General features: G+C 39.3%; 1 protein-coding gene across 1 annotated transcript; it reads left to right on the forward strand.

The window, feature by feature from the left end:
- The first annotated feature begins 5857 nt into the window (after nucleotides 1-5857).
- Nucleotides 5858-25111, forward strand: LOC149842500 (uncharacterized). The gene is made up of 9 exons (XM_090001456.1): nucleotides 5858-6498; nucleotides 8792-8837; nucleotides 8959-9040; nucleotides 9174-9219; nucleotides 9320-9418; nucleotides 22157-22225; nucleotides 22319-22670; nucleotides 22907-23061; nucleotides 23866-25111. The coding sequence occupies exons 1-9, from the start codon at nucleotides 5983-5985 to the stop codon at nucleotides 24790-24792; spliced, it is 2292 nt and encodes a 763-aa protein (XP_089857582.1). The 5' UTR covers nucleotides 5858-5982; the 3' UTR covers nucleotides 24793-25111.
- Nucleotides 25112-26721: the final 1610 nt, after the last annotated feature.

Genomic DNA, 26721 nt, shown 5'->3' on the forward strand with positions numbered 1-26721 from the left:
TACACAAAAGATAACCACCATAATCATCATCAAAGATTATACAGATCTTTCCTCATAGCGTGAAATAACTACGTTGTCAGCATCAAACCCCATCTATCAAGCACAGGTAGAAGGAACAAAGAAGAAAGAAAAATACAAAGAATAAGAAGAAGAAGAAGAAAAAGAAAAAAAAGAAGAAGAAGAAGAAGAAGAAGAAGAAGAAGATGAAGAAGATGAAGGCTACGGAGAAAAAAGAAGAAGAAGAAGTTACGCTATCGCAAAAAAGAGGAAGAGAGGTTAAATAGATTAGGGTTTTAGACCTGGACAATGGGTCGGGTCGGGTAAATACAAATCTAGGGAACTTAATAAATACAAATTGACTTAGAACCATAATTCTTTAAGTTCCATAATATAATAATATTTTTTCTATCACGATTTGCTTTTATGAGCTATGTCTATGTGAACGATATGTCCTATCATGATTTACACAATGACTGATTCATAAAATGCAGAAAAGAAAAATAATAAACAAATCGACATGATGTTTAAACTTAGTAAACTATAAATCGTGACTTAATTGCAAATCGATTTCACTATAACGATAAGTGCTATCGTGATTTGCTTGATACCGATTGTCTTATCGTGAAATAATTTTACGAGCTTTGGATGTGTGAACAATATGTCCTATCGCAATTTACACAATGACTGATTCATAAAAGGCAGAAAAGAAAAACAATAAATAAATCGACACAATGTTTAGACTTAGTAAACTATAAATCGAGACTTAGTTGCAAATCGATTTCACTGTAACGATACGAGCTATCATGATTTGCTTGATACCAATTGTCCTATCGTGATTTGCGTTGACGAGCTTTGTCTATGTAAACGATATGTTTTATCGTGGTGATGAGTTTTGTAAAGGGCAAATGGAACGATGTTTTTTAATTTAATTAATGCGCAATGCAGTTTATTACCAGTATGAAACCCACATCCAAATATTAGTATTTAGTTACAATATATCATGACCAATGGTTTGTCTTAGATATAATATATGACCATCATCATCAAAGAAAATAGATATCATCACTAATATGAAACCCACGTCCAAATAGTGATGTTGCTTCAATGTTGCAAATTGTATGTGATACCAACACGTGTAGAAGATGAAACTCGCACTACTACAACATATTTGTCTTAAAGTATATCGAAGATTAGGCAGATATTTTTTCAACTGCGAAGTATGGTTTGCGAACGATAGAGGGTCCGGCAGTAGGAATAGATCAAATAGATGGTCATCAACATCACCCTCTGTATACACAGAAGATAACCACCATAATCATCATCAAACTCCATCTATCAAGTACAGGTAGAAGGATCACAGAAGAACAAAGAAGAAAGAAAAATACAAGGAAGAAGACGAAGGTGGAGGAGAAAAAAAAAGAAGAAGAAGTTGCGCTGCCGCAAAAAAGAGAAAAAAAGGTTAAATAGATTAGGGTTTTAGATCTGGACAACGGGTTGGGTCGGGTAGGGTAGGGTTTTGCATAAAATAGGGGTTTACACAGATCTATATTAGGGTTTTACAAACATATCGATATCGTTTACAAAGACAAACAAAGTAATATTGTTGTCATGTTGACTTCATAAATACAAATCAATGTCCTGATAATTATTTGTTGGGATTCTATAATTTGTTGTTGTAATTCTATAATTTTTTTTGTAACATGACATTCTATAAGTGTAAATCTATTTTAATAAGTATAACACACAAATGCCACTGAACAAATTATTGTAATTATCGACCTTCGTACATAAAAATCAAACAAGCATTTAGCGTTGTGTATTATGAAAATTATGATTTGCTTTTATGAGTTGTCTTCCTAGTGCGATTTACACATTGATTGATAAAATGCTAAAACGATTTGCACAAACATTGATAAAAGGCTGAAACGATTTGTACGTATAAAGGCTACGTGCTATCGCGATTTGCTTGATACAGTTTGGCTTGCAAGCAGTTCTATAAGAGATCTTGATTTGTTTTTTATAGAAGGTGTTCTATCACGATCTGTACACCTATTTTTTCTAGAATTTACGGTTTAGGGTTTAAGTTTTAAGGTGTAGGGTTTAGGGTTTAGGGTTTAGGGTTTTATGTTATAGGATTTAGAATTTAGGGTTTAGGGTTTAGGTTTTTAGGTTTAGGTTTAAGGTTTTGGGGTTTTACGGGTTAGGGATTTAAAATTTAGGGTTTAGGGTTTGGGGTTTAGGATTTAGGTTTTTGGGTTTTACGGATTTAGAGTTTAGGGATTTAGAATATAGGGTTTAAGGTTTAGGGTTTAGGGTTTAGGATTTAGGGTTTAGGATGTAGGTTTTGGTGTTTAGGGTTTAGGGTTTTAGGGGTTTTGGGTTTAGGATTTTATGTTGTATGATTTAGGGTTTAGGGATGTAGGTTTTAGGTTTTGGGGTTTAGGTTTAAGATTTTTGGGTTTAGGGTTTAGGGATTTAGAATTTAGAATTTAGGGTTTTAGAGGTTTAGGGTTTATGTTTTATGTTGTAGGGTATAGGTTTTAAGTTTTGGATCTATCTAAATTCCAAATGGATCCTCTTAAATAAATTGAATTTGGGTTCATTTGATAACCAAATAAATTTAATATATATATATATATATATATATATATATAATAGTTTAGATTGAGTTTGGATTTCATGAGAGCTAAATGGGTCTCACAACCAACCCAATCCAATCACTCCCCCACCTAAACCCATCACACAATCGAATACATTCCATCCCATCCCACCAAATCCTAAACCCATCATAAAACCCATTTGCACAAATCGATTTCACCGTAACGATTTGTACAACCACAGACAAAAAGCGAAAAAGATGTCCTATCGCGATTTGTATTGATGAGCTTTGTCTATGTGAACGATATGTGCTATCACAATTTACATAATGACTGATAAAAGATGTAGAAAAATCAAATCGACACGGTGTTTATTGGTAAACTACAAATATATGTATCTTGATAAAAAAAACTCAACTTACAACCAAAATTCTTTAAGTTTCATAAATTAACAGTTTTTGTTATATCGCGATTTGATTTTATGAGCTTTGTCTATGTGAACGGTATGTCCTGTCGTGATTTACATAATGACTGATAAAAGATGAAAAAGATGTAGAAAAAACAAATCGACATGATGTTTTTGGTAAACTACAAATTTAGGTATCTTGATAAATATAAATCGACTTGCAACCAAAATTCTTTAAGTTTTATAGAATAACAATTTTTGTCCTATCACAATTTATGTTCTATCGCGATTTACACAATGACTGATACAAGATGAAAAAGATGTAGAAAAAACAAATCGACACGATGTTTATTGGTAAACTATAAATCTAGGTATCTTGATAAATAAAAATCGACTTACAACCAAAATTCTTTAAGTTTCATAGAATAACAGTTTGTTCTATCACGATTTGCTTTTACGAGCTTTGTCTATGTGAGCAAATCGTTGTAATGTTCGCCCTTCGTAAATGAAAATCGAGACTTAGTTGCCGAGTTTTGAAAAAGGCCAATGGAATGACATTTTTTAAATTTAATTAATGCGCAATGAAATTTATTTGTGCTTAATTTTTGAAAATGAGCGGTATGTGAAACGATGTTTCCTTTTATAAATGAATGACACATCAGACAAGTTCAGGAGGGTGTCGCTTCGCTTTGCTTCCTGAGTAAGAAACAGGTGAACTGACATTTCCTTTACAAACAACATGTTCGTGAATCGAACATATAACCTGCTTCATCGCAAAGGGGGTATCGATGATGAGGAAGGAGTTTATGACAACTACACGGTCAACGATGGTGAATCAGACGTACATTTTCTAAACCTTATGACGATCCTTAACCTCTAGAATGTATATCAGATCCTTACCCACATTCTTAGGTCACTTTAGAACCTCTGGACCTGGTTCTATCAGTTCTATACTTGAAATCCTAGCCAAATTGCATACCAGAACCCAACTGCATCTATTCGGCTAGCCATTTGGCCATTTTTTTCCGTATCAGCTCAACTGCAATCACGAGGAACCTTAAACCTCTTTCTTACCATGTCAACCATGGTTTTGCACCTCAAATATGTGACCCACAAGTCCCATGACCTAGAAACCCCATGTTCGATCTTCTCGAGCTTGTTGGGCTCAAATTACACTACCCATCCGTTGCAAACCTGGACCTCCTAACTATTTTGAACCATCCACATCGAAAATTCTAAAGGGTGTAACAAGTTTCAATAGTACTTGGCCTTTATGGTTATCTTTTAGGTTTTTTGTATTTTAATTTGGTGGGATTAGGGTTTGCTAAGTACTTGTTTATTTATGCTTAGATTTTAGGTAGTTTTTGTGTTTTAATTTTTGTTTTGACTGTGAGTGCATGCTAAATACAAATTTTTATTTAAAGTAGAGTTAGGGTTTCAATAATACATGTTTATTTATACTTAGATATAGTTTTTTTTTGTTTTAATACTTATTCTAGCATTCTATTGTGTGTGAATGCATGCTAAATCTAAAATTTTATTTCAAACTCACTTTTGACTAGAGGTGTCAATGAGTTGGGTATGACCCGATTTTGATTTATATAAGAGCTGGGTTTTGTAATAAATAATGATGTCTAATTAAGAATTTGAGTTGGATTTGTATTGCTCAATTAGTATACATAGCTGAATATGGTTTACAAAATTTCATACGAGACATGGGTCCTACCCTTCCAATTGAGATCCATAATTTTTCAATGTAAAAAAAACAAAAGTGGTAGGTCCTGTTAGACCCAAGTCTCGACCAGGCACCAACACCTCGGAGCCGAATCAAGGTGTATCTTGGGTTGGGTGTGAGTAAGTAGAATGTTGAACTTGTCTAATAATTTAAGTTCCTAGTCTCTTCACATGAAGAGCGGACCTTGACCTAACTTAGATATGTATGTAAGGTTGCACCAATCTCTCAACTCGAATCACATTAATCAGAAGAGATTGATGCGAGGGAGTGCAAACGGGTTGGCTTTTGTTGGACCTTCGATCCGAGTTTGACACTTTATTCCCTGATAGATATGGATTATTAAAGTAAGGCGTGAAAAGGTATTTGGGACTCTCTCTCTCTCTCAAAAAAAAAGAAAGGAAAAAAAAAGAAAAAGAAAAGGTATTTGGGATAGATTCAGATTTACACGTTCGGATTAATTTTGGATTTAGATCTAGTTGAATCAGTTGGCGCTTTTTACATCTGATGATTTTCAGTCTTCTTTTGTCGGATCCAGAATTGCCAAATATGTTCCCGATTTAGATTCAACCGTATATCATCTGATCATATTCAGATTGGATTTGGGTTTTGATCCATTGCCTAGAACATGGATTCAGGTTTCGGATCAGGAAAGATCCGGTCCGTATCTGATCCGTTTGGAGCCTAGATGGCAATAGCAGTCATCAGTCAAAGGGTGGTTCTCGTCCTCCTTTTCAAGAACCACTGACCTTTCCGTTCATGGGGCCCACCCGGACTCGTGCTGCATTCGACGATTCAACAAAAAGTCGCGGAGGCCTGTTTCCGTCCCATGTGATGTGAGGGGATAATACCCACGGTGTGGGCCCCACAAACCCTACCAAGTCGTCGTAAAAGTCAAGGATTACGGTCGTCCATATATCCTAACGAACCAAGTTGGGTGGGGGCCTGGGAGGGCGTACGGAGGCCAACCTCGCACGTGCAGCGTGCCGGATCGCACGCTAACTCAGCCGGGCCCGCGCGAATCGCACGAACAAAGAGGCATCGTCGCTCGCTGCCTCGCTCCCGAGTCTCGACTCGCCAGAGTGAGAGAGAGAGAAGGGAAAAAAAAAGTAAAGTTTTTTTCCCGGGCCCTGTTTTTGGAGCGACGGTTGAGAGTCAGAGACGAGAGAGAGAGAGAGAGAGAGAGAGAGAGAGGAAAAAACAAAAAAAGGAAAAAGAAAAAAAAAAGAAAAAAGAAGAAGAGAAAAATGGGCAAGGTTGTGGCGGTGGCGGAGAAGAAGAAGAAAGGAAGGCCGTCCCTCTTAGATCTTCAGAAGCGCAACCTCCTCCTCCAACAACAGCAGCAGCAGCAACAAGGAAAAAAGCGAAACCCTAACCTTAACCCTAACTACACCAACTCCGCCGGCCATATCCCTAACCCTAAGCCCGATCCGACCCCGCAGCGGATCACCAGAAGGCACGCCAGCGAGATCGAGCACAATGATGAGGAAGACGAGGATGATGATGATGAGGACGAAGACGAAAAGGAGAAGAAATTGAAGCTCGTCCTGCGATTGCCCCGCTCGTTCCACCCTCGCTCGCATTCGTCTTCGGACCGCGTCGAGGTGGAGACGTCCGGATCGACGTCGAACGATGAGTCGGATAACGGCGAGAAGCCGCTCAAGCAGCGGAAGATCGACTCGGTTTCGGAGACGAAGAAGGCTGTGGTGTGCAACGGATCGGCGGGAGATGGCCGCCGGGAAGCCGGATCGGTGCTTGAGAAGGTGAGCGTCTTTAGGGTTTTCGTGGATCCAAGATATGCGTAGCTTGGATTTAAGAAATTCGATATCTTTCGCTTTCTTAATTCTCTTGTTTCTAAATAGGAAGCAACCAAATATCTCGCTTTTGAGTTACTCTTTGTTGACTATTCTTTGCAAGCTTCAGGTTGACGTTCACCCCCCCCCCCCCCCCCCCCCCCCCCTTTGTAGACAAATGGAAGAAACGTTTCTAATGAAACAAAACAGCTCCATTTATGGGAGAAAGCTGTGAAATTTGAGGCTTTTACACTCTTTCCTTTCTAGAAAAATATTTGAAACTGTTAATTTCCCGATTCATCTGTCCTAATTTAAAAATGATGAAACCTTTTCTGAGTACTGAGTGTTAGGGAGAGTAGAGGAGTGGAGGACGCTTCTTCACTCTGTGGATGCTGTAGAGGAATGGAGGATACTTCTTCACTCTGTGGATGCTGTTCGGGAATCTCATTTCTTTTGTGGCGATTATTTAACTTGATTGTTCTAGCTAGGGGAAGCCTTTTAGATTAATTACAAGAATTTTGGAATAAAAGGATTCTTATGGATGTCATTATTTCGCTTTCATACTCTTGTTTGTTCTTCTTTCCTTTCCTTCAAAAGAGAGTTCACCGTTACATCCATTCCAATTTGGTAAATGATCTTGACTGGAAATCCGGCTTATGTCTTAAGGGGTGGGAGTACCATAGTTACCAGAAGCTTCTTAAATCCTCGGAAGCATGAAACTACATGCTTCGTGAAAAATGAAAGGCTTGCTTCTTCCAATATGAAAATAAGCTTTCTTATATTGTAAATGTTTCTCAATTAGTAAAAGAATTGTACGCTCTTTTTAAGATTTATGTCGTAGAGTAGCTAGTTCTGGTTTTGTATAATTGTTTCTCTGCCACTCTCTTTCTATATTCATACTTGTTCACTATTGTTCCTATATGATTCCAGATAATGTAACAACAAAGAATTATATAGAATTTCTTTGTCTGTTTGGTTTCTGTGGGACTCCCTCGAGAAACAAAAGGTCAATCTTGGTGCCTCTAGTGAATAAACACGAGATTCTTTTTTCCCCTACTTATTTACTCTACTTCATTTTCATTTCTTGTAGTGCCAATCTAACACAACGCCTTATTTATATTTAGTTTATTTATTGTATTTTGTTTTATTTGATCTTTTTTTCCCAATATTTTGTTTGTAATGACAATGGCGTCTCGAACTAATAGAGCACAATAGAACATGATCATAGATAAATAGATTTATCCTTGCAGTCTCATAGGTTTGTTCTTTTACTTCATTCAAAGTTCTGGTTTGATGCATCGGCTGTGACACAGGAAGTATTTTTTTCTAAAAACTCATTTTAAGAAACGAAAACATGTTCTAACTATACTTTTTTTTGCCATTTTCTGCTGGTTTTTATTTTTATTTCTTACCCGCTTCCCCTTATGCTTCATGCTTCACATGTTCAAGCATTTTTCAAACGCTCACTTATGCATTGCTGCTGACACCTCATGCTTCTTGCTTTATGTCACAACCGTGATTATTGCTATTTATTGCTAATCTCTCTCTCTCTCTCTGTGATCATAAAAGTTTGATTTTTTAGTTGGATTTTTTCAAGGGAAAATTTTGCTTTCTACTCAAAGCATGTAAATGTTCTAAGCTGGCATTCTAGTCTTTTGCATCTGGGGAAAGATACACAGAAGATTGTGGAAACCATGAATTGAATACATTTGCATGATAACCCTGTGTACCATGTTCGCATTTTGTTGGCTTTTGGTATTATCAATTTTTATTTGTAAAGGACAGATATCCTGCAAAGTGGATAATATAGATAAAAAATTCATATGCAGTGCTTGACTACTTATGATTAAAAGATATCTATGTCCTTTCTTCATAAATTATTCTGCACATTTAGCCGTCTTGTTCATCATGCTCCTTGATCAAAATTCAATGTTTAACACACCCTTTTCCTTTTCAGGAAAATAACAGTTACATCTGTGTTGAAGTTTCTAATATACCTTCTTCGTTTGTTTGTTTACTGAAAACTCATTCCTCCTTGTTTATCGTATATCAATTTCTTTTGTCAGCTGAGTTTATTTCTTTGATTCGAGCATCTACTATCAGATGATATGCATTTACTCAAAATTGTCTTTTTCTGTAGTTTAACATTTGGTTTAGGCTTTTTTGGTAGTTATTTTTTGACTTCCAACGCTTCCTTTGCTTTCACCTTCTTTCTTTTTGCTTTCTATGCTTTATAATATTTTGTTTGAATGCTTTTTTCTAGGTGGAAAAGCGAAACAATGACCAGAAAGGAGGGGATCTTCCTCCAGGTGGAATTTAGATTGCATTTTGTTTTATTCTTTAATTATATATAATTGTTTATTAGAAGTGTTTGTTTCCTGGTAAAAATTTCTCCATGCCTGCAAAATTACTGATTCTTGATTATTTCAGCTGGAAAACCATCTAGTTCTGTCGCTACAACACCTTTACCAAATGTGAAGCTGCTGATTTTTATTCTCGAGCGGCTTCAGAAGTATGAGACATTTAGATGAAATGGATGCTTGCTGTTTAGCATCTTATGTTTTTCATCATCTTTGGTCACATCCTGTTCCTTTTTGTTTTCTAATGTTTTCATTTCTTGTTCTGTTATTGCATATGAACTACAGAAAAGACACTTATGGTGTGTTCTCTCAGCCTGTGGATCCTGAAGAGGTGTGTTTTGTCATGGAGGCAGTATTGTTTTTTTTAATATTTTCTTCTGCCTTAGTTCTTTAAATGCCTTCCTTTATACTGAGAAAGATTAACCTACCAGCTACCAGATTATCATGATATTATAGAGCATCCGATGGATTTCAGCACTGTGAGAAAGAAGCTTACAACTGGAGTTTATACCACTTTGGAAAAATTCGAGGTTGGTTAAGTAGAAGCCACTTTAATATTTGGCCTCCTGTTATGTGGTATCTATCAGTTGGATAAGATTCCAGTTATTGTCTGCTTTTGTTTATCACTCTGATATATTTCTTTGGATTGCATTGAAATGACTATTCACTTCATTATTCTTGGTTATGCAGACAAGTGTGTGACATTTGTAGAGAGTATTTAGATCTTCTATTTGTGTTTAACTAGCTATTTATTGTCTGTCTTAGTGCTTATTCGTTCTCAATCATAGAGGCGGTTACCAGTTGTTTTCCTTATGGCATTGGTTCACATTGAGATTTTGAAGACTTTGAGAGCTGGAAGACAGATTAAGCATATTTCTTTGGAATGCTTTCAAATGACTATTCACTTCCCATTATTCTTCATTATGCAGACAATTGCCTGCATTTGTGGAGAGTATTATGCCTTCTGTTTGTGTTTAACTAGCTATTTGTCGACACTCTTAGTGCTTACTTGTTCTCAATCATATACGAGGTTACCAGTTGTTTTTTCTTATGGCATTGGTTTGATTGAGACTTTGAAGAACTTAAGGGCTGAAAAACAAATTAAGCATTTCTGATTCATAAAAGCCAGATGTTAAAGGCCCTTAGATGCTAGACGCATACAAATTGGTGCCAGATGGTATTATTATTTCATTTGTTAAAGTCGGAGAACTGTTGTGATGCAGTGGGGGTGTCGGCTTGCTCGTTCCTTGACGATGACTGTCGAAAACACGACTCTCGTGTTCGTGCAATGCTCATAAAATGAAAGAAAAAAGTGAAAGGCCCACCGAAACGATGGGGCGTGTTTTTATTCACTGGAAACTTCAAGGGACAATATAGAATATAAAACTAAAAAAAAAGACTCAAGCAATTAACTGGAATACTGAAAGAGAAAAGCAAAAAGGAAAGGTCGACTGGAAGAAAACAAAATAGGAAACGTCAAAAGCTGCTGCTCCTCTTCAAAATTTCTATGTCCCCCGCACGCAACCCTAGATGAGGCTTTTAAAAGCCTCATCTGGATCCAGGTCACGGGTCATGCAATATGGGTCTAGGTCCATCCTGCCTTGCATCATTCTCCCCTGGTGGGAAAGAAGTCGGCTCTGACGACTTGTTGTCTCCACAGTAAGCGTATAGATTAGACACATTAAATGTAGGAGAAAGGTGCCAAGTTTCTGGCATCCCAAGGAGGGAAGATCGGTCAGATAGGCCCGCTAGCCGGGGAAACCCGATCTCCTTGGTAGGAAGGAGAACTATCCTATGACCCTTAAAGAAAAATGTGTACGTGTTCCTACGGCCATCATGGATGGTCTTACGATCAAACTGCCAGTGACGTCCCAATAAGATGTGACACACACTCATAGGGGCTACATCACACCACACTTCATCGTGGTAATGCTCCCCCATGGAGAATTGAACTAGGCAACGTAGGGTGATGGGTACCTCATTCCCTTTCTTGAACCATGCCATTTTATAGGGTTAGGACAATTTTTTCGTTTTTAAGTTCAAGGTGGACACAATACTCTCGGACATCATATTCTCGCACGCCCCGGTATCAATGATAACATTACACACGCGCCCTTCACAGTTGCACCGGGTTCTAAAAATATTATTCCGTAACCATTTTTTTGGTGCCGACTCTCGGGATGTGGTCAAAACATGACGGATGGTTAACAAATTTTCGATGCTGCCATCGAACTCTATGACTTTCATCCCATCATCTCCCTCAACAGGCGACTCACCCTCGCTCTCACTATCGAACGCAGACTCAACAATGCTCTCTGCTAGATGGGTGTTCTTACTCATGGTGAGACACTTGGACGCAATATGACCTAACTCTTGACACCTAAAACAACGAACGGTGGACTCACTGGGCTTACCTTTGGATTGGGTGTGCTACGCAGGTCCAAACTGATCGGGTTTGCTAGGGTCGACTCCAGGGGTGGACTTAGAGTCTTCTTTCCTAGGGGAGCTCGCTCCTCTGGTTGGCAAACTCGACTTAGGTTGACTGGACTGATCACTACGGGGTGTCCTATGTTCTTGTCTCCTTTTCAATTTCTCCTCCACATTCATGTCCTAACTACTTGCCTGATCTAATGACTCGACTGTGATGCAATTGAAGTCGTCAGAAATAGCAGGATGGAGACCAGAAATATACCTCGTGACCTGCTAGCGGGCAGTGTTCTCGATCTGCACTCGCAGAGATAGACGATGGAACTCAGCAGTGTACTCCGCCACGGTACTGGTGCCTTGACGCAAGGTAAGGTATTCTTTGTAGGCTCTCTCAGCGTGATTTGAAGGCACAAACTTATACTGCATTAACTATTGCATTCCCTCCCAAGTTTGTACATGCTCTAGTCCCTGTCGCTCCCTCGACCTTTGCAGCTCAACCCACCATGTCTACGTTAGGCCTCTTAACCGAGTAGAGGTTAGGGAGTCATGACAGTGCTCAGCGACATCGTGGTAGTCGAAGAAGAACTAGATGGCATAAGTCCAGTCGAAGAACTGCTCCGCATCGAACCGACCTGCGAACTCTGGAAGCTCCAGCTTCACCCCGTACGTGGAGGGGCGCTCTGGTGTTCTTTGCTGATGGGGCTCCACCGTGCCTGCGGGGTACTCGTTCCAGAAGGCATCATCATCCATCACGATCTCATCTCCTTCACCACGATACTGCTCTCCTGGTAATTGATGCTGACGAACTTCGACGACCTGTGGTCGGCGCTCTGGTCGCGCCGGTCCCTGCTGAATCTGCACAGGAATCTGTCTCTGCCTAGCTTGCCCATGAGGGGGCGCCATCTGCGGCTGGCATTGTGGCACCGGTATGACAGGTGGTCTTGCGATAGGTGGAAGGGTTGGTTGGGTCTCGGGCTCTAGGTGGGTAAGTACTGGATAGTATGGGTTTGGGTTATCGGTTGGGTTAGGATAGTGGTATTGGGTCGGATACGGTATTGGATTTTGGATTGGAATTGGGTTAAAGGGTTGGTTTGGGTTCAAGTATTGGGTCTGATTGGTATAGTATTGGGTTGATTCGCCCGATTGTTTGTGGGTCGGGTCTATCCCTAAACTACTCGTCGGACCCAGATTTGGATAGGGTGGATCGAGTTGTGGGGATAAAAGGCTTGGTTTGAACTCGATCCATGATCCATATGATTATGGGTCTGGTTTTGACCTGGCTCAAAATCAAACTGAAGCTCCGTCCGGGTTCGATACAAGTTTGGGTCGGTATTGGATCCATTTTGGGGTTCAAAAATAATGGGTTGGGTCGGATTCGGGACAAATCGCGAACCAAACCCAACTGGGTTGGTCGGATAAGGGGGTTCGGAACCCGGACCCTCTCCCAGGGACCCAAAGGGTGGTCCCCGAGACTCGGGCCTGGGTCCCGCTGAAAAATGTTCCGGTCCGGACCCTCTTGGGTTCGGACCCATCCACACGGGTTCACCGACTTCCACCTGCTGGTTTGTTGACATAAGGCCTCTGCGCGCGGGACCAGGGGGGAGGACAAGCTCCTTCTCGGGTCGGGTCGATGCGCCGGGGCCTGCAGCAGGGTCCCACGTACTGCTGGGGTCCTGCGGACCAGACCCGACCTGGGGCAGACCCACAGGAAACTGAAGCCTGCACTGGGGCGCACCCAGGTGCTGTGGGGTACCTGCCAGGAGTGCCGAGTTCGCCTGGGTGCCACCAGCTACCGGATCGGGATGACAAGAAGGCCCCATGCTCAGGGCAGGGGTGCGATCAGCAGAACCCAACTGACCGGCATCGGCTGCGACATGAGATGTTTGACGGTCGATGCCGTCACCCGATCCCGCCCCCGTATTCAGCACAGCCACCGCACGCGCCTCCCCGGTCGACTCGATGGCCGCAAGCTGATTCTCGACCCCATCTAGGCGCCTTGACATGCTGGCCACGTCCCGGCTGACGCGCAACATGTTCTCTTGCAGTTTGGTCATCATCTCCATCACCGATGGCATTGGGTCTGCGTTGCCGGCATCCTCCTGCTCGTTTGCCGTCGTCGGATCGCCCTTCACCTCTGAAACCATATCGTTGATGAAGGATGAGGTGCAAAATACCACTTTGATGCAGTGGGGGCGTCGGCTTGCTCGTTCCTTGACGATGACTGTCGAAAACACGACTCTCGTGTTCGTGCAATGCTCAGAAAATGAAAGAAAAAAGTGAAAGGCCCACCGAAACGTTGGGGCGTGTTTTTATTCACTGGAAACTTCAAGGGACAATATAGAATATAAAACTAAAAAAAAAAGGACTCAAGCAATTAACTGGAATACTGAAAGAGAAAAGCAAAAAGGAAAGGTCGGCTGGAAGAAAACAAAACAGGAAATGTCAAAAGCTGCTGCTTCTCTTCAAAATTTCTGTGTCCCCTGCACTCAACCCTAGATGAGGCTTTTAAAAGCCTCATCTGGATCTGGGTCACGGGTCATGCAGTATGGGTCTGGGTCCATCCTGCCCTGCATCAAGTTGTTTCTTTGTTCGTCTATTAGCAGCTATTAGGGGGTTGTATAGCAAAACTTACTTTGAACCATGGTTATTGGAAGCTTCTACCTATGTTGAGACGATAGCTTCTTGGAAAGCTGCTTTAGAAACTGGGAACTAAGCACCTTTGATGTTCGGTTCCCTTATCATGGAAGCATGCTTCCAACATAAGATTTTCAATTTGAGAATTAAATTTTCACTGAAAACAGTATATTATCATAATGATGTGATTCCTATAATAACACTACCGTAGTTGGCCTATTTAATTAGATTGGAGAATATACCTTAAATAGAAATATATTTTCTATAATTCTTATAACTTTATGTGATTTTAAAAAAAAACTTAATTTAGCTTCTTATTAACATCCCGCCGCTTCCCGCTTCCTGTGTACTTATGCACCCCTTGTTTCTTGCTTCCGCTTCTCACATTGTTTCTCGATTCCACTTCCCTCTTTGGCAACTTTGCTTTGAACTAATGTTCAACTATTTCACCTTATGCTAGTTATTTTCTGTTTTTTGTTATGATCCTTTGGATTTTGTATTCACAAGGGCAAAAATAGCTTGGTTACTTTCCTGTGGAATGGTCGTATTGGAGATGAGTGAATTGTCTTGATGGTAAAGAAACTTCTTTTCTAATAAAGTTCCAATTCTAACATTATGGCTAAGAAGAAAGCGTAGCTCCCAATCTTCTTCTTGGTTCTGAATTTTAAGGGTCATTTGTGTCACGGAAGACAGCTCCACAATAGCTTTTATTGTGGAGCTCTCTTCCACGGAAGAGGGGTCCGAACACCCACCCCACTCAACAGGAACCGTTACCGCGGAAGGGGGGGCAGGGGCTTGGGGGTGTGAGTGGGGTGTGGAATGTTGAAAATGAGCTCCTCTTTCTGCGGGGAAAGAGGAGCTCGTGTTTGCATCACGGTGGTAGGGACTGCGGAAATGCACGGGGTTGCGTGCATTTCGGCGAAAAGCCTCCATTTTCTGTGACATGCAAACACCCCCTTAGTGGAAACATTTTTTGTTGATAGTTGTCATATGGATACACACGTGGGAATGAGACATGATGCAGATTTGCTTGGTAGGACATGATAATTCTCAAAAATTAAGACACGGGCAGTGGTGGAGCCATGAATCTAAACTGGGGTGGGCACAAATATACACTGAAAAATAAAAAAAATAATTATTAATAAACTATACTAATAATATGTTAAAAAAATAAATAGTTATCTAAAATGTACCTTTTACAATTGACAACAATGATTTTCTGTATTTAGAAAGCAATTCATAATTGATTCATTGCTAATTCATTAAAAAATTAGCAATTGATAAAAATCATGGAGGTCTCATCTATGCTAATTGATAAAAGATGAAATCCTTAACATTCTAACCAAAAGCAAGCATTTATTATTCATGGATTCATGTTTAATGCTAATTGAAAAAGAAAATGCATAAAAACCTTAAAACCATAATTAAATATTCATGAAAAATTATAAAAATCAAATCAAAACCCTAATTCCTATAAACATCATAATTTTGCATTTATGCTACAACAACAACAACAACTACGCCTTCATCCCAAAACAATTGGGGTCAGTGATATGAACGGAAAAAGAAAATCATTCTGGGTCTTCCACACAATTCCTTCTCCTCCAATCATTTCTATCCAATGCCATGTCCTCGGTGAGGTTCAAAGCATTCATATCCTTTCCTATCATCTCCATCTAAGTCTTCTTAGGCCTACCCCAACCTCTTTTAACTAATATATTTTCCCATTTCTCCATCCTTCTAATTGGAGCATCATTAGGCCTTCGCCGAATATGTCCAAACCACCATAAACGATTATCTCTCATCTTATTTTCAACGGATGCAACACCTACCTTCTTACGTATCTCCTTGTTTTGAATCTTATCTTTTATTGTATTTTCACACATCCATCTAAGCATAATGTCTCTTGGCAGCCCAACATTTCGTACCATATAGTAAAGCATGCCTAATTGTCGTCCTATAAAAGTTTCCCTTCATCCGCAATGACATTCTACGATCGCACAACACTCCAATTGCACTTTTCCATGAATTCATGTTCCTAATATTCTACTAAAAATCAAGCATTCATTATTCATGAATTTATTTCATGAATTCATGTCTAATAGTAATTAAAAAAATACAAAACCCTTAAAATTATAACTAAACATTTATGTCATTATAAAAAAACCTAAATCAAAACCCTCCCACTCCCACTCGTTATTCTGGCACGAAAAGAAGCCAAGTCGAGTGGTGCCCACCCTGACCGGATCTCTCATTGGGTGGGCAGTCAGGTCATGGTGGGCACTGCACACCCTGACCCGATTTTTACTAGGTTAGGGTGGGCACTGCTCACCCTGATCTTAACCCGTTCCCACCCTTACCTCAATGTGGCTCTGCCAGTGGACACGGGGGCAGTCATACACTCACATGCATACATACAATATATATTGTATGTATATTCGGATTGTGTGCCACAAGTTTTGGTGTGCTCTAGCTCAAAATTGCCCAATCGAATGATCAGATGGTTAAAACAACCCTACACTTGTGATCTACATGGTTTGTCTAATAAAAAGCATGTTTTGGATCATATCATTATGATGTATAAGAAGGATTTTCATAGGCATGAAAAATCAACAGCTTTCATTGTGCCAAAATTTGACAAGTTAAAAATTCATGATCTTATTTCCAAAAAACACAATCCAAAGTCTGATTCTTAGCAACTTACCTATGCTTAACACATTCGTAGGGTTACTTGGGGCACACCAAAAGTTGAGGAACACCATCCAATCTATATATGTATATATATTATATGGGTAAATATTGGCTACTAATGAAGGTATGAAACTATTGAGTATAAATCATTCGTCTTCAAAAATTTCCATTTTTTCATAGATTAAATGTCATGGATGTTATATACATTGGTTTGTTTGATAGGAAACTTGTTTCGAATCATGTGATTATGACCATAGTTGGCAAACCCGTGACTCGGACTCGGATCGCCCGACCCTTGACTCGCGGTTCAGCGGGTCGACTCAGTAACTCAGATGGGTAAGGACATAAATTTTTTAGTGTTTTTTTAATAATACTTTAAATATTGAATATAACTCTATGTTTTTCTACAATATGAATGTAAATAATCAAAATTCAAGGCCCAAGCAACAATTTCACCAAAAGTCCAAAATCAAAGCATTAAAGGACAAAAACTACAAACATGTCTTTTTAAATGACAATCTTATGAAAAAAGTGTACATGAAGGCAGCCTCAGTAATGGGTATACTTCAAGGGAAGGTTATTTGCTTGCATAAGGCATTGTATGGTTTGAAACAAGCTCCCAAAGCTTGGTATGATAGATTTAACAATGCTATGCTTGATATTGGCTTTAGATCTTGTGTGATTGACACAACTTTGTTTGTTAAAAATGTTGATGCAGGTATTGTCATTCTGCTTCTCTATGTTGATGATATGATAATCTCTGGAGGAGACAAACAAGGTGTTCAATATATTAAAATTATTCTTAAAACTTGTTTTGAACACTGACTTGAGTTTTCTACAGTATTTTTTAGGAATAGAAGTTGCTTATTGCCCTAACAAGTATTTATTATCGCAATCTAGGTTTGCTTCTGATATTGTTATCATGTTTGGTATATTAGATTGCAAGAAGGTTAATACTCCTGAAGTAACAATGCCAAAATAAAAATCGATAATAGAGAGCTTCTAGATGATCCAACTCTTTATAGACAACTTATCAGAGTTATTTCTTACTTGACAATTACTAGACTTGATATAGCACATGCTGAACACACATCTAGTTAGTTTCAACATGCTCCTACGTGTGTTCACATAGGAACTGTTTTGCGTATTATTAAATATCTCAAAAATTCTATTTTTAGATGTCTGTTTATGTCTTTTTCGTCTGCATTAAATTTACTTGCATATACATATGCAGACTGGGAAAGTGATCCTAATAATAGGTAGTCAACCGTAGGATTTTGTGTTTTCTTAGGTGAATCGTTGATCTCATGGATGTGCAAAAAGCAACATAAGGTCCCTCTCTCCAACTGAAACCAAGTACCGGGCCATGACTACTACCACAATGGAGGTGGTGTAGCTGAGAAGATTGCTGGTTGATATGAGAATCAAGATTCTAGGAGCTTTAAAGATGTGTCTTGACAACAAGAGTTCTATCTATATTGCCAACAACAATACTTTTCATGAAAGGACGAAGCATATCGAGATGAACTGCCATTATGTTCGAGAAGAATATCTTCAAAGAACCATTGATTTGCCCTATGTCACATCTGAGTACCAATTGGCGGACTTTTTTACTAAACCTCTCTGCTCTTAGGGTTCACTTCCTTTTAAGCAAACTTTCGGTTATCCTACCATGAGTTTGAGGGGGAGTGTTAAATTGTAAGTATACATATTTGTGTATATAGTATAGTATATATATGTACATATATGTATATTCATATTTTTATATACGTATTATATATATATATATATTTATATTATAATATATATTATATATATTTATTGTACATAAATTTATATATAATATATACTTTAAGGATCAATTCAAACTAGTTGTCTTGATCCCACTGACTAGATTTCTAGCCGTTGGGACCAAGTCAACCTAGTTTGACTTGCTCCCAATGGCTAGAAAATCTAGCCGTTGGGAGGGCTCTCTCATCTCTAGTGCTCTCTCTCTCTCTCTCTCTTTCTATTGTGTATAAATAGGGGTGTTCTCCCCTTTGTAAAGTCATGCTTTTGCACACTTGTTTCATTGAATAAAATATGATTTTTATATTGTGTGATTTTTTGTGTGTGTTCCTTTGTGAGATTTGTGAGTGTATTCCTTCGCGAACACTTTTGGGGTTTCCTTTGTGGGGTTTGTGAGTGTGTTTGTCAGAGAACACTTTTGTGGTTATCCCTTCAAGTTGGTGGACTTTTGGTTTGTGATTGAGACTTTTTGAATCTTTACAATGTGAAGAAGATTTTTAAAGGCTTTAAAATCAATGGCTCATAATCTTCATAAAATATTCAAGCATCCGAAAAACATAATTTTTCATCGAAAACACATGATCCAATAGTTGATTCCTAGAAAATTCACCGTGCAGAACACATCTACATAGTTGGATTTGCTAAAAAAGTGCTGGAAATGCCCAGTTCAGATGGCAGTTCCCATTTTCTAGTGAATATATATATATATATATATATATATATATGTATATATAGTAGCTATGTCACAGGGATTCGGCTAGCAGGGTGCCGCACCTGCGTCGACGCGACTGGACGCGGATGCGGGTGCGGCACCGGGTGCGGTCAACCCAATCTTGGGTGCGTTGACCGCACCCAGGATCATTTCGGTCCATTTTTGTTTGGATTTTTTTTTAAAAAAAGAAAAATTGCCCTACGAAATGGGTTGCGAATTTTTTTTTTTTAAAAATTTCTGCTAGCAGTTGCCTTTTCAATTTCGTAAAAGATTTTCTCTCTCCACAATAAATGACAGCAGCTGCTGCTCCTGCCTTTTCAATTTCGTAAAGGATTTTCTCTCTCCACAATAAATGACAGCAGCTGCTGCTCCTGCCTTTTCAATTTCGTAAAGGATTTTCTCTCTCCACAATAAATGACAGCTGACAGCAGCTGCCTTTTCAATCCTTTTTCGTAAAGGATTTTCTCTCTCCATAATAAATGATAATGATGGTTCTTTTTAGTAAAGGATTTCCACTGTTCTCCTGTTCTCCTGACGAAATGGGTGCGTGCAGCTGTATATAAAATGAAATTTGAAAAAACCCGCGTCGCATATATATATATATTTTATATTTTTGCCCCTGCCGCACCCCCGCACCCGGGTTTTTTGGAAGTGCCGAATCCCCGCACCCGCACCCGCACCCGCACCCGCACCCGCACCCATGTGACATAGTATAGTAGTAATGATAGGGTGCTCCGGAAGCACCTACTGCCACCTAGTAGAAGCTTTAATTTTTCAAAATTCTTGAGTTTTTTTGGTTGATCAGACCCTATAGATATGATCTAAATGCATTTTTTGTAGAAAACAAGTTTTGGATATCATGATTGTATGCACATGTAGATTTTTTAAGATTTAAAAAAAATCAACAGCCCACAATGTACCAAAATTTTATGACAAAAAATCCGACTTTTCCGTTTAAAAACATGATCCAAGGGATGATTCCTATTAAGTAAACTATGTTGAATACATCTATGTTGTCTGATTGAGAAGATGCAACTTACATCTTTGGTTTCTACTAGGCGGGTGTTTGTGATCCCGATAGGGCTGGACAACAGACTGGGTTGCTCACGTGTAGACCATTGTTGAGCCCGTCTGGGCTGGGCTTGGCCTTGTTGTTTGTAATAAGGCCCGACCCATACTGGGCCTAGCCCAGCCTGGATTTTGGCAGGTCCTACATGGGTCAGGCTGCAGTCTAACATGGGGCGGCTGACCAGCCCCAGTATTGTGTGTGTGTGTGTGTGTGTGTGTGTTACAAGCTATGTCACATGGGTGCGGGTGCGGGTGCGACACGGGTGCGGCGCAATTTTAAAAATTTTTGACACGGGGACTCGGCTATATATATATATATTTAAAATATATATATATATATATATATATATATATATATATATATATATATATATATATATATATATATATATATATATATATATATCCAGTGTGTGCATATGTCTATATAAATTTTGGACTCGGCTCGTGACTCTTCCAAGTTGTCTCAGATCCTCAACTAACTGAGTTAAAATAGTAGTATAACTGGGTTAGAACCAAACTAGGCTGAGTTTATCATTGACTCAGCCGAGTCTTAGCTACCATGGGAATAAAACATCATCAAGGTATTAATTAAAAGCATTAACTAAAAGCATGTTCTGGTAAATGCATTAAATATCTTTTTGCTAAAATTCATAACATTAATTAAAAGCATTAAAAGCTTTTAATTTTTCAAAGCTAGATTTGAAAAAGAGAGAGAGAGAGAGAGATCTCGGTGGATGAGAAAGTGTTGCTACTCGTGGATGAGAATTTATTAGCTTTTATAAGAGAGAGAACTTGGTGGATGAAAAGTGTTGGTACTCGTGGATGAGAATTTATTAGCTTTTAAGATTGAGAGAGAGAATTAAATGATAATATTTAAGAATAATTTTTTTTTCTGGGCCTAATGTTTAAGACTCATGCTATATATATATATATTTTTAAAAAATATATAAAAAGATTTTTTTTTGTACTAAAAATGGACATTTTTGGACTCGGTCAACGTTGACCGAGTCCAAAATTAAGACGGACTCGGCCTGGACTCGTTGACCGAGTCCGACTCGGCGTTGACCGAGTCCAGGCCGTGTCCGAGGCCGCACCCGTGTCCGCACCCGTGTCGGGGCGTGTCGACTCGGGTGCGGCACCTCCCTAGCCGAGTCCGTGTGACATAGGTTACAAGTTGGTCATATATGTGCCTTCACTGGGCCTGCTTCCTCTTAGGTCCAAGTTGGATTTGGTGGCGCCTGAGTTGAATTATAGATAAATCAGACTTAAAACACATGGATCCACCATGGATGCATCTAATTTTTGTCTTGACCTACTGACTTCTAAATGGCATTTTCTCATGTTAAAAGTTGTTTTATGTAGCTTTTGTGCTTTTTTCCTTAAGAAAAAAAATCTCAAGAGTTGTTTATAGAAAATAGAAAATAAAGTGTTTCATATTTGTTTTGGATAGTAAATTTAAATACGTTTAAACAAGGGCTATATCTCTATACGTCTTCCACTTGTCACAGTCAGAAGAACTTAATGCACATATGATGTTTGTAGATTATTTGTTGAACTTTTCTATAAAATAACACTTTTCTTTGTTCTTTCTAGATGTAAAATCGTGTTTATCATAGATGACTTTTTTTGGTGTATTGAATAGCTAACATTGTTGTCAATAGATAAAAAGATAGAGAAACTTTTCTTCCCTTTCTATTTTGACATGAGGGCACGAAGCCTTCTTGAAAAATAAACTGTTATGAGTAAAGATTTGGTGTGCTCAGGTTGTTCACGTCTTTCTTGCATGTGACTGAAGTTTTTTTTTTGAGAGGGTGATTGAAGTTGAATTACATGGTTTAGAAATCTTGATAATAAACTGTCGTAGTACTATGCATTGGATTTTTCTACCATTCAATTAGTGATTCTTTTATTTTTATGTTCTGAGATCTCTGTTGTTTATGTGCAGGGTGATGTGTTCTTGATATGCTCTAATGCAATGCGATACAATGCACCTGAAACCATCTATTTTAGACAGGTAGAGGCAGTGTCATGGATTTGTATATACATGATTGGACTGTACATGTCTGCTTCTGGTTATCCAACTTCAAACCTTGTCTTCTTCATCCAGGCACGGTCTATTCAGGAGCTAGCGAAGAAAAATTTCCAGAATTTAAGACAAGATGGTCATGGCATAGAACAGGATTCCAGACCTCAGAGGGGTAGACCTAGCCTGGTAAAGAAATTCATGCGGCAATCTGCAGGCCAACCTCCCTTTGAACCTGCTGGTTCTGATTCAGGTGCCACTCTTGCTAATGCTGGAGATAATGCTGCCTGGTCTAACACTTCTAATGAGGCTATGAAAACATCTTCTGTTGCTGAAAAGCCTTCCAGCCTTCCAGATGCTTCTGGAAGGGCTTCCCTAAGCTTTCGTAATAGTGATTCAAGTACATTATTGACAGAGAAGAATGACGAACCTTCAGGTCTGCACCTGTGTATGCTTAAAAGTTTGGATGCAGTTTAGGCATTGCATGCTGTGTAATTAAAACTGTAGTAGCAAAAAGGAATCCATAGTTTGTATAATAACAAATTCTTTCTCACTCTCTCTCTCTCTCACACACACACACATTATTCATGCTTCATAATGTTGTTTTTAATTTCCAGTTTTAGTAGTACAATTATTGCATTATTTTTCTCTAACAGTTTTCTTCTTTGTCAGGTGCCATTCATAGAGGAATGAATCTGAAACATGGGAGGAAACCCTTTGCTTCAGAAGAAAACCGTCGTGCAACCTATAAACTCTCAAATAAATCTGCTGCCAGACATCATCCAGTATTTAGTATCTTCGATGTAGAAAAAAAGCTGCTGATACCTGTAAGCAAAGTAACTTGCTTATAAGTATTTCTTTAACCAGTAGATTGTGCATATCATTCTAGCACTTGATTGACAGAGGATGGTCATAGCCTCATAGGAGTCCAATAGACTTTAAAGATAGTAGATGGATATATATGTCATCTTGTTGTTTGACTTGTGTCTGAGTTTAGATATAGATCAACCTGGAGACGCTTGCCCTAGTGTCGAGTCTGTAGACTGGGATTTAGAACATGGTTATTCATTCAATCCGCTTTTTCTATTTGTGTTTTTTATTGACCCTCCTGTTCATGTGCTACTGAAGAAGCAATTTGATGAAGCCGTAGCCCCCTAAAAGTTTTTGGTCCTCTTGCTGATGTTTTACTTGAGATTTGTGAAACCTTGATTTCGGGAAAATATTGGCTACTAATGAAAGGTAAGAAACTAGTAGAAATCACTCTTTTAAAAAATTTCTGATTTTTTGATCAAATGTCATGGATGTGATCTACATTATTGTTTAGTAGGGAACTTGTTTTGAATCATGTGATCATGACAAGTAATTAGGTTTTTAAAGGGGTTCAAAAATCGACAGTCCATAATGTGCCAAAATTTCATAACTCAAAAAATCTTGTTTTTACACAATAAAAGCATGATCCAATGATCGATCCTTAGCAAACAAACCATGCTGAACACATCTATGTGATTAGATTTCGTCGATACAACTTGCACCTATGATTTCTAGCTCATTAATTCCTTGCCTTCATTAGTAGCAAATATTTTTCCCTTGATTTCATAGTTGGTTTTGAGCTTATAGTTTAGATGAACCAGGTTGGGCTTCACATCGAATATGCATATGCTAGAAGTTTAGCACGGTTTGCTGCAAGCCTTGGGCCGTCTGCTTGGAAGGTTGCTGCACGGAAGATACAACGAGCTCTTCCTCCTGGAATAGGGTTTGGTCCTGGGTGGGTTGGAGAAAGTGAATCTCCACCCAACATATCCCCTGTGAAATCTGTGCCTGCTGTTACTGCACCATCCATTGATTCAAAGCATGATGCACCAGGGGCTCATGAATCCTGCCATCTAACCCCCAAGATCTCTTCTGGGCATCAGCCTGCTGGGAATCGTGTGGGAGATGCTAATGAGGGTGTTGGAAATGCAAGAATCTTAAACAAGAACAGTAAGACTTTTTTCAACCCTGGGATTCATAGCTCCAAGCTTTCTTTCCAGCATCATCAGATCTCTGGTATTCAACCCTCTCTTAATGGCTTGACTGGTGGAGTCTCTCTGCCCCATGTGGTTAAGCAAGTTCAGGGAAGCTCAGCTATGCAATCAATCAGGCCTACTCGCCAACAGGAAAACGTGGGCCTAACAAACTTGAAACCTGGTGTAGAGGCAGCATCATCTCGCCTCGATACAGTTACTAGAAACGACAACGTTGTTCACATGGTACTGTCAAAGCAGTTGGAACCAGAGCAGTCTAGATCACCTGCAGGAGATAGAAAAACACCAGTGCACTGCTCAGATAATTATAAACCTGAAAACACAGCAGAAGGACCTGATCATAATGACAATCAAGCTGGGTATGGGAATAGCACGCCTCTGCAAGCATCCTGGCGAGGATTATCGTTGCATCAGAAACCAGATTCAGTCGCACCAGATCTAAACATCAGGTTCCAGTCCCCAGCTTCCCCAATGCAGCAAAATTCAGGTGTACTGATGGATTCTCAGCAGCCTGATTTAGCTCTACAACTTTGAAGCGCTTTATTGGGTCAGGCTTGGACTCCCAGTACACCATGCAAGGTTTTAGTGTTGGGTGAGCACTGGGGATCGTCAACTGTTGACGGATGGTGGGAAGTGAAGGGGAAGAAAGAAGTTTGTAACTCAATTCTGTTGTAAAAGATTAGCTGTCTGTACAGATTAGTGTATCAAATTTCAAGATACAGGCGTTTGCTATTTGTATCGTTGAAATTAGTGATTTAAGCGTTAGAATATTCGAGTCATTTTGTCACCACCCTTTCTTTTCGGTCTCCTGACCTCGCCATCTAATCGTAGTTGTATATTTTATATGGAAGTACTGAATGCTTCGGGGGTTCGCAATTTGTGGTGGTTCTGTTGCTGTTTCGGATTGGAACGTTTTGCATCTCTAATTCGAAGATGTGACAATTCAGGGCACATTTGCATCCTTGGACATGCATCTAGGACACTTGTCCCATCCTTACCCCCTCAGTGTACGTCAAAAGTCTCCCACCTAAGGATCGGACATCTATGCCCATTGCTTGATATGTGATGTGGGGCCATGCTTAGGATGGCAGATCAGGTGCAATCACATTGCACGCACTAGTGTGCTGCTTCACCTGATCTGTCCTCTATCTTCTGTCAGAGTCCTATTGCTGACAGCACTACAACAAAATAGGTCTTGTAGTGGCGATTTGAGGGAGCAGTCACCAATAATTTTAAAACGGTGACGGATAAGGCGTCACCACTCTGAAGGAAATATTGACAAGGGGCCCGTTGCTCCTGCGATCTTTCTCACCAAGCCCTCTCGCACTTTTCCAGGAAGTTTCCTTCCCTATCTTCTTTCTTAACCTACAGGGTTTATCTCACAAGTTCCTCCCCTCTGTCCATCACGCCCAACTTACTCGTCAACCATGTAAATTTCTCACGTCTCAATGCCTTTGTTAACAGTGGCGTAGCTAGGATTCATGTGAGGGGGGGGGGGGGGGGGCAAACAGGGGTGTAGCAAAAAAAAAAAAATTTGGCGTGATAGTTGGGGGTTCGGAGGCAGCGTCCCTGATTTTTTTTTTGAGATAAAATAAAAAAATGGCTACAATTATTAATAAAAATCTATTTCATATAAACAAATCAAACTATTTGCTGCATTCAGGACTGGGCTAAAAAAATGGATAAAAATCTATTTCATATGGAATCAGGGCTGGGCTTTTAAAAAAAAAATAAAAAAATTAACTGTTTCGGGAGGCAGGACTGGTCTACCCCCCAGCTCCGCCTCTGTTTGTTAATATATTTGCACATTGCAATGAAGTAGCCACAAACTTTGAATCTTTGACAAACAATATGACAATCTATTTCGATGTATTTGGAACGTTCATGAAAAACAAGATTTAATCCAATGTGGAGTGTTGCTTGATTGTCACGTAACAAAGTCATAAGTTGAGGATGATGTATTTCTAGATCATTCAACAAGTACTTCACCCATGTGAGTGCACGACTTGCTGCGGCCATTGTCCGATATTCTACTTCTACTAAGAACCTGAATATTGCAGTTTGCTTTTGGTTTTCCATAATATAAGGCTTTGACCTATCATTGTGCAGTATCCTGAAGTTGATCTTCTAAGCATTGGGCAAGACACCCAATCTGAATCACAATAGCTGATTATTTGTAAGTCACTTTTTGAGGATAAAAAAAAATTACCTTGTCCAAGAGTGGCTTTTAGCCGTAGAGCCACTTCCAAATGAGGCTTATGTGTGTGGTCTACTCATAAATTGACTCAGAATGTGTATAACACAAACTTTATCCGATCAAGTAATAGTAAGATAAATAAGTCTTTCAATTAGGCGTTGGTTTTGTCCAGGGTCATGAAGTGCATTTCCATCTTCATTCTGCTCCACAAGAAAGTTGGCTGGTTTGACTCCAAGGTATCTTATATCCTGTATGATATCTAAGGC

Source organism: Nuphar pumila, chromosome 3 (assembly GCF_984573655.1).
Source record: "Nuphar pumila chromosome 3, dmNupPumi1.hap1.1, whole genome shotgun sequence".
NCBI classification, from domain to species: Eukaryota; Viridiplantae; Streptophyta; class Magnoliopsida; order Nymphaeales; family Nymphaeaceae; genus Nuphar; species Nuphar pumila.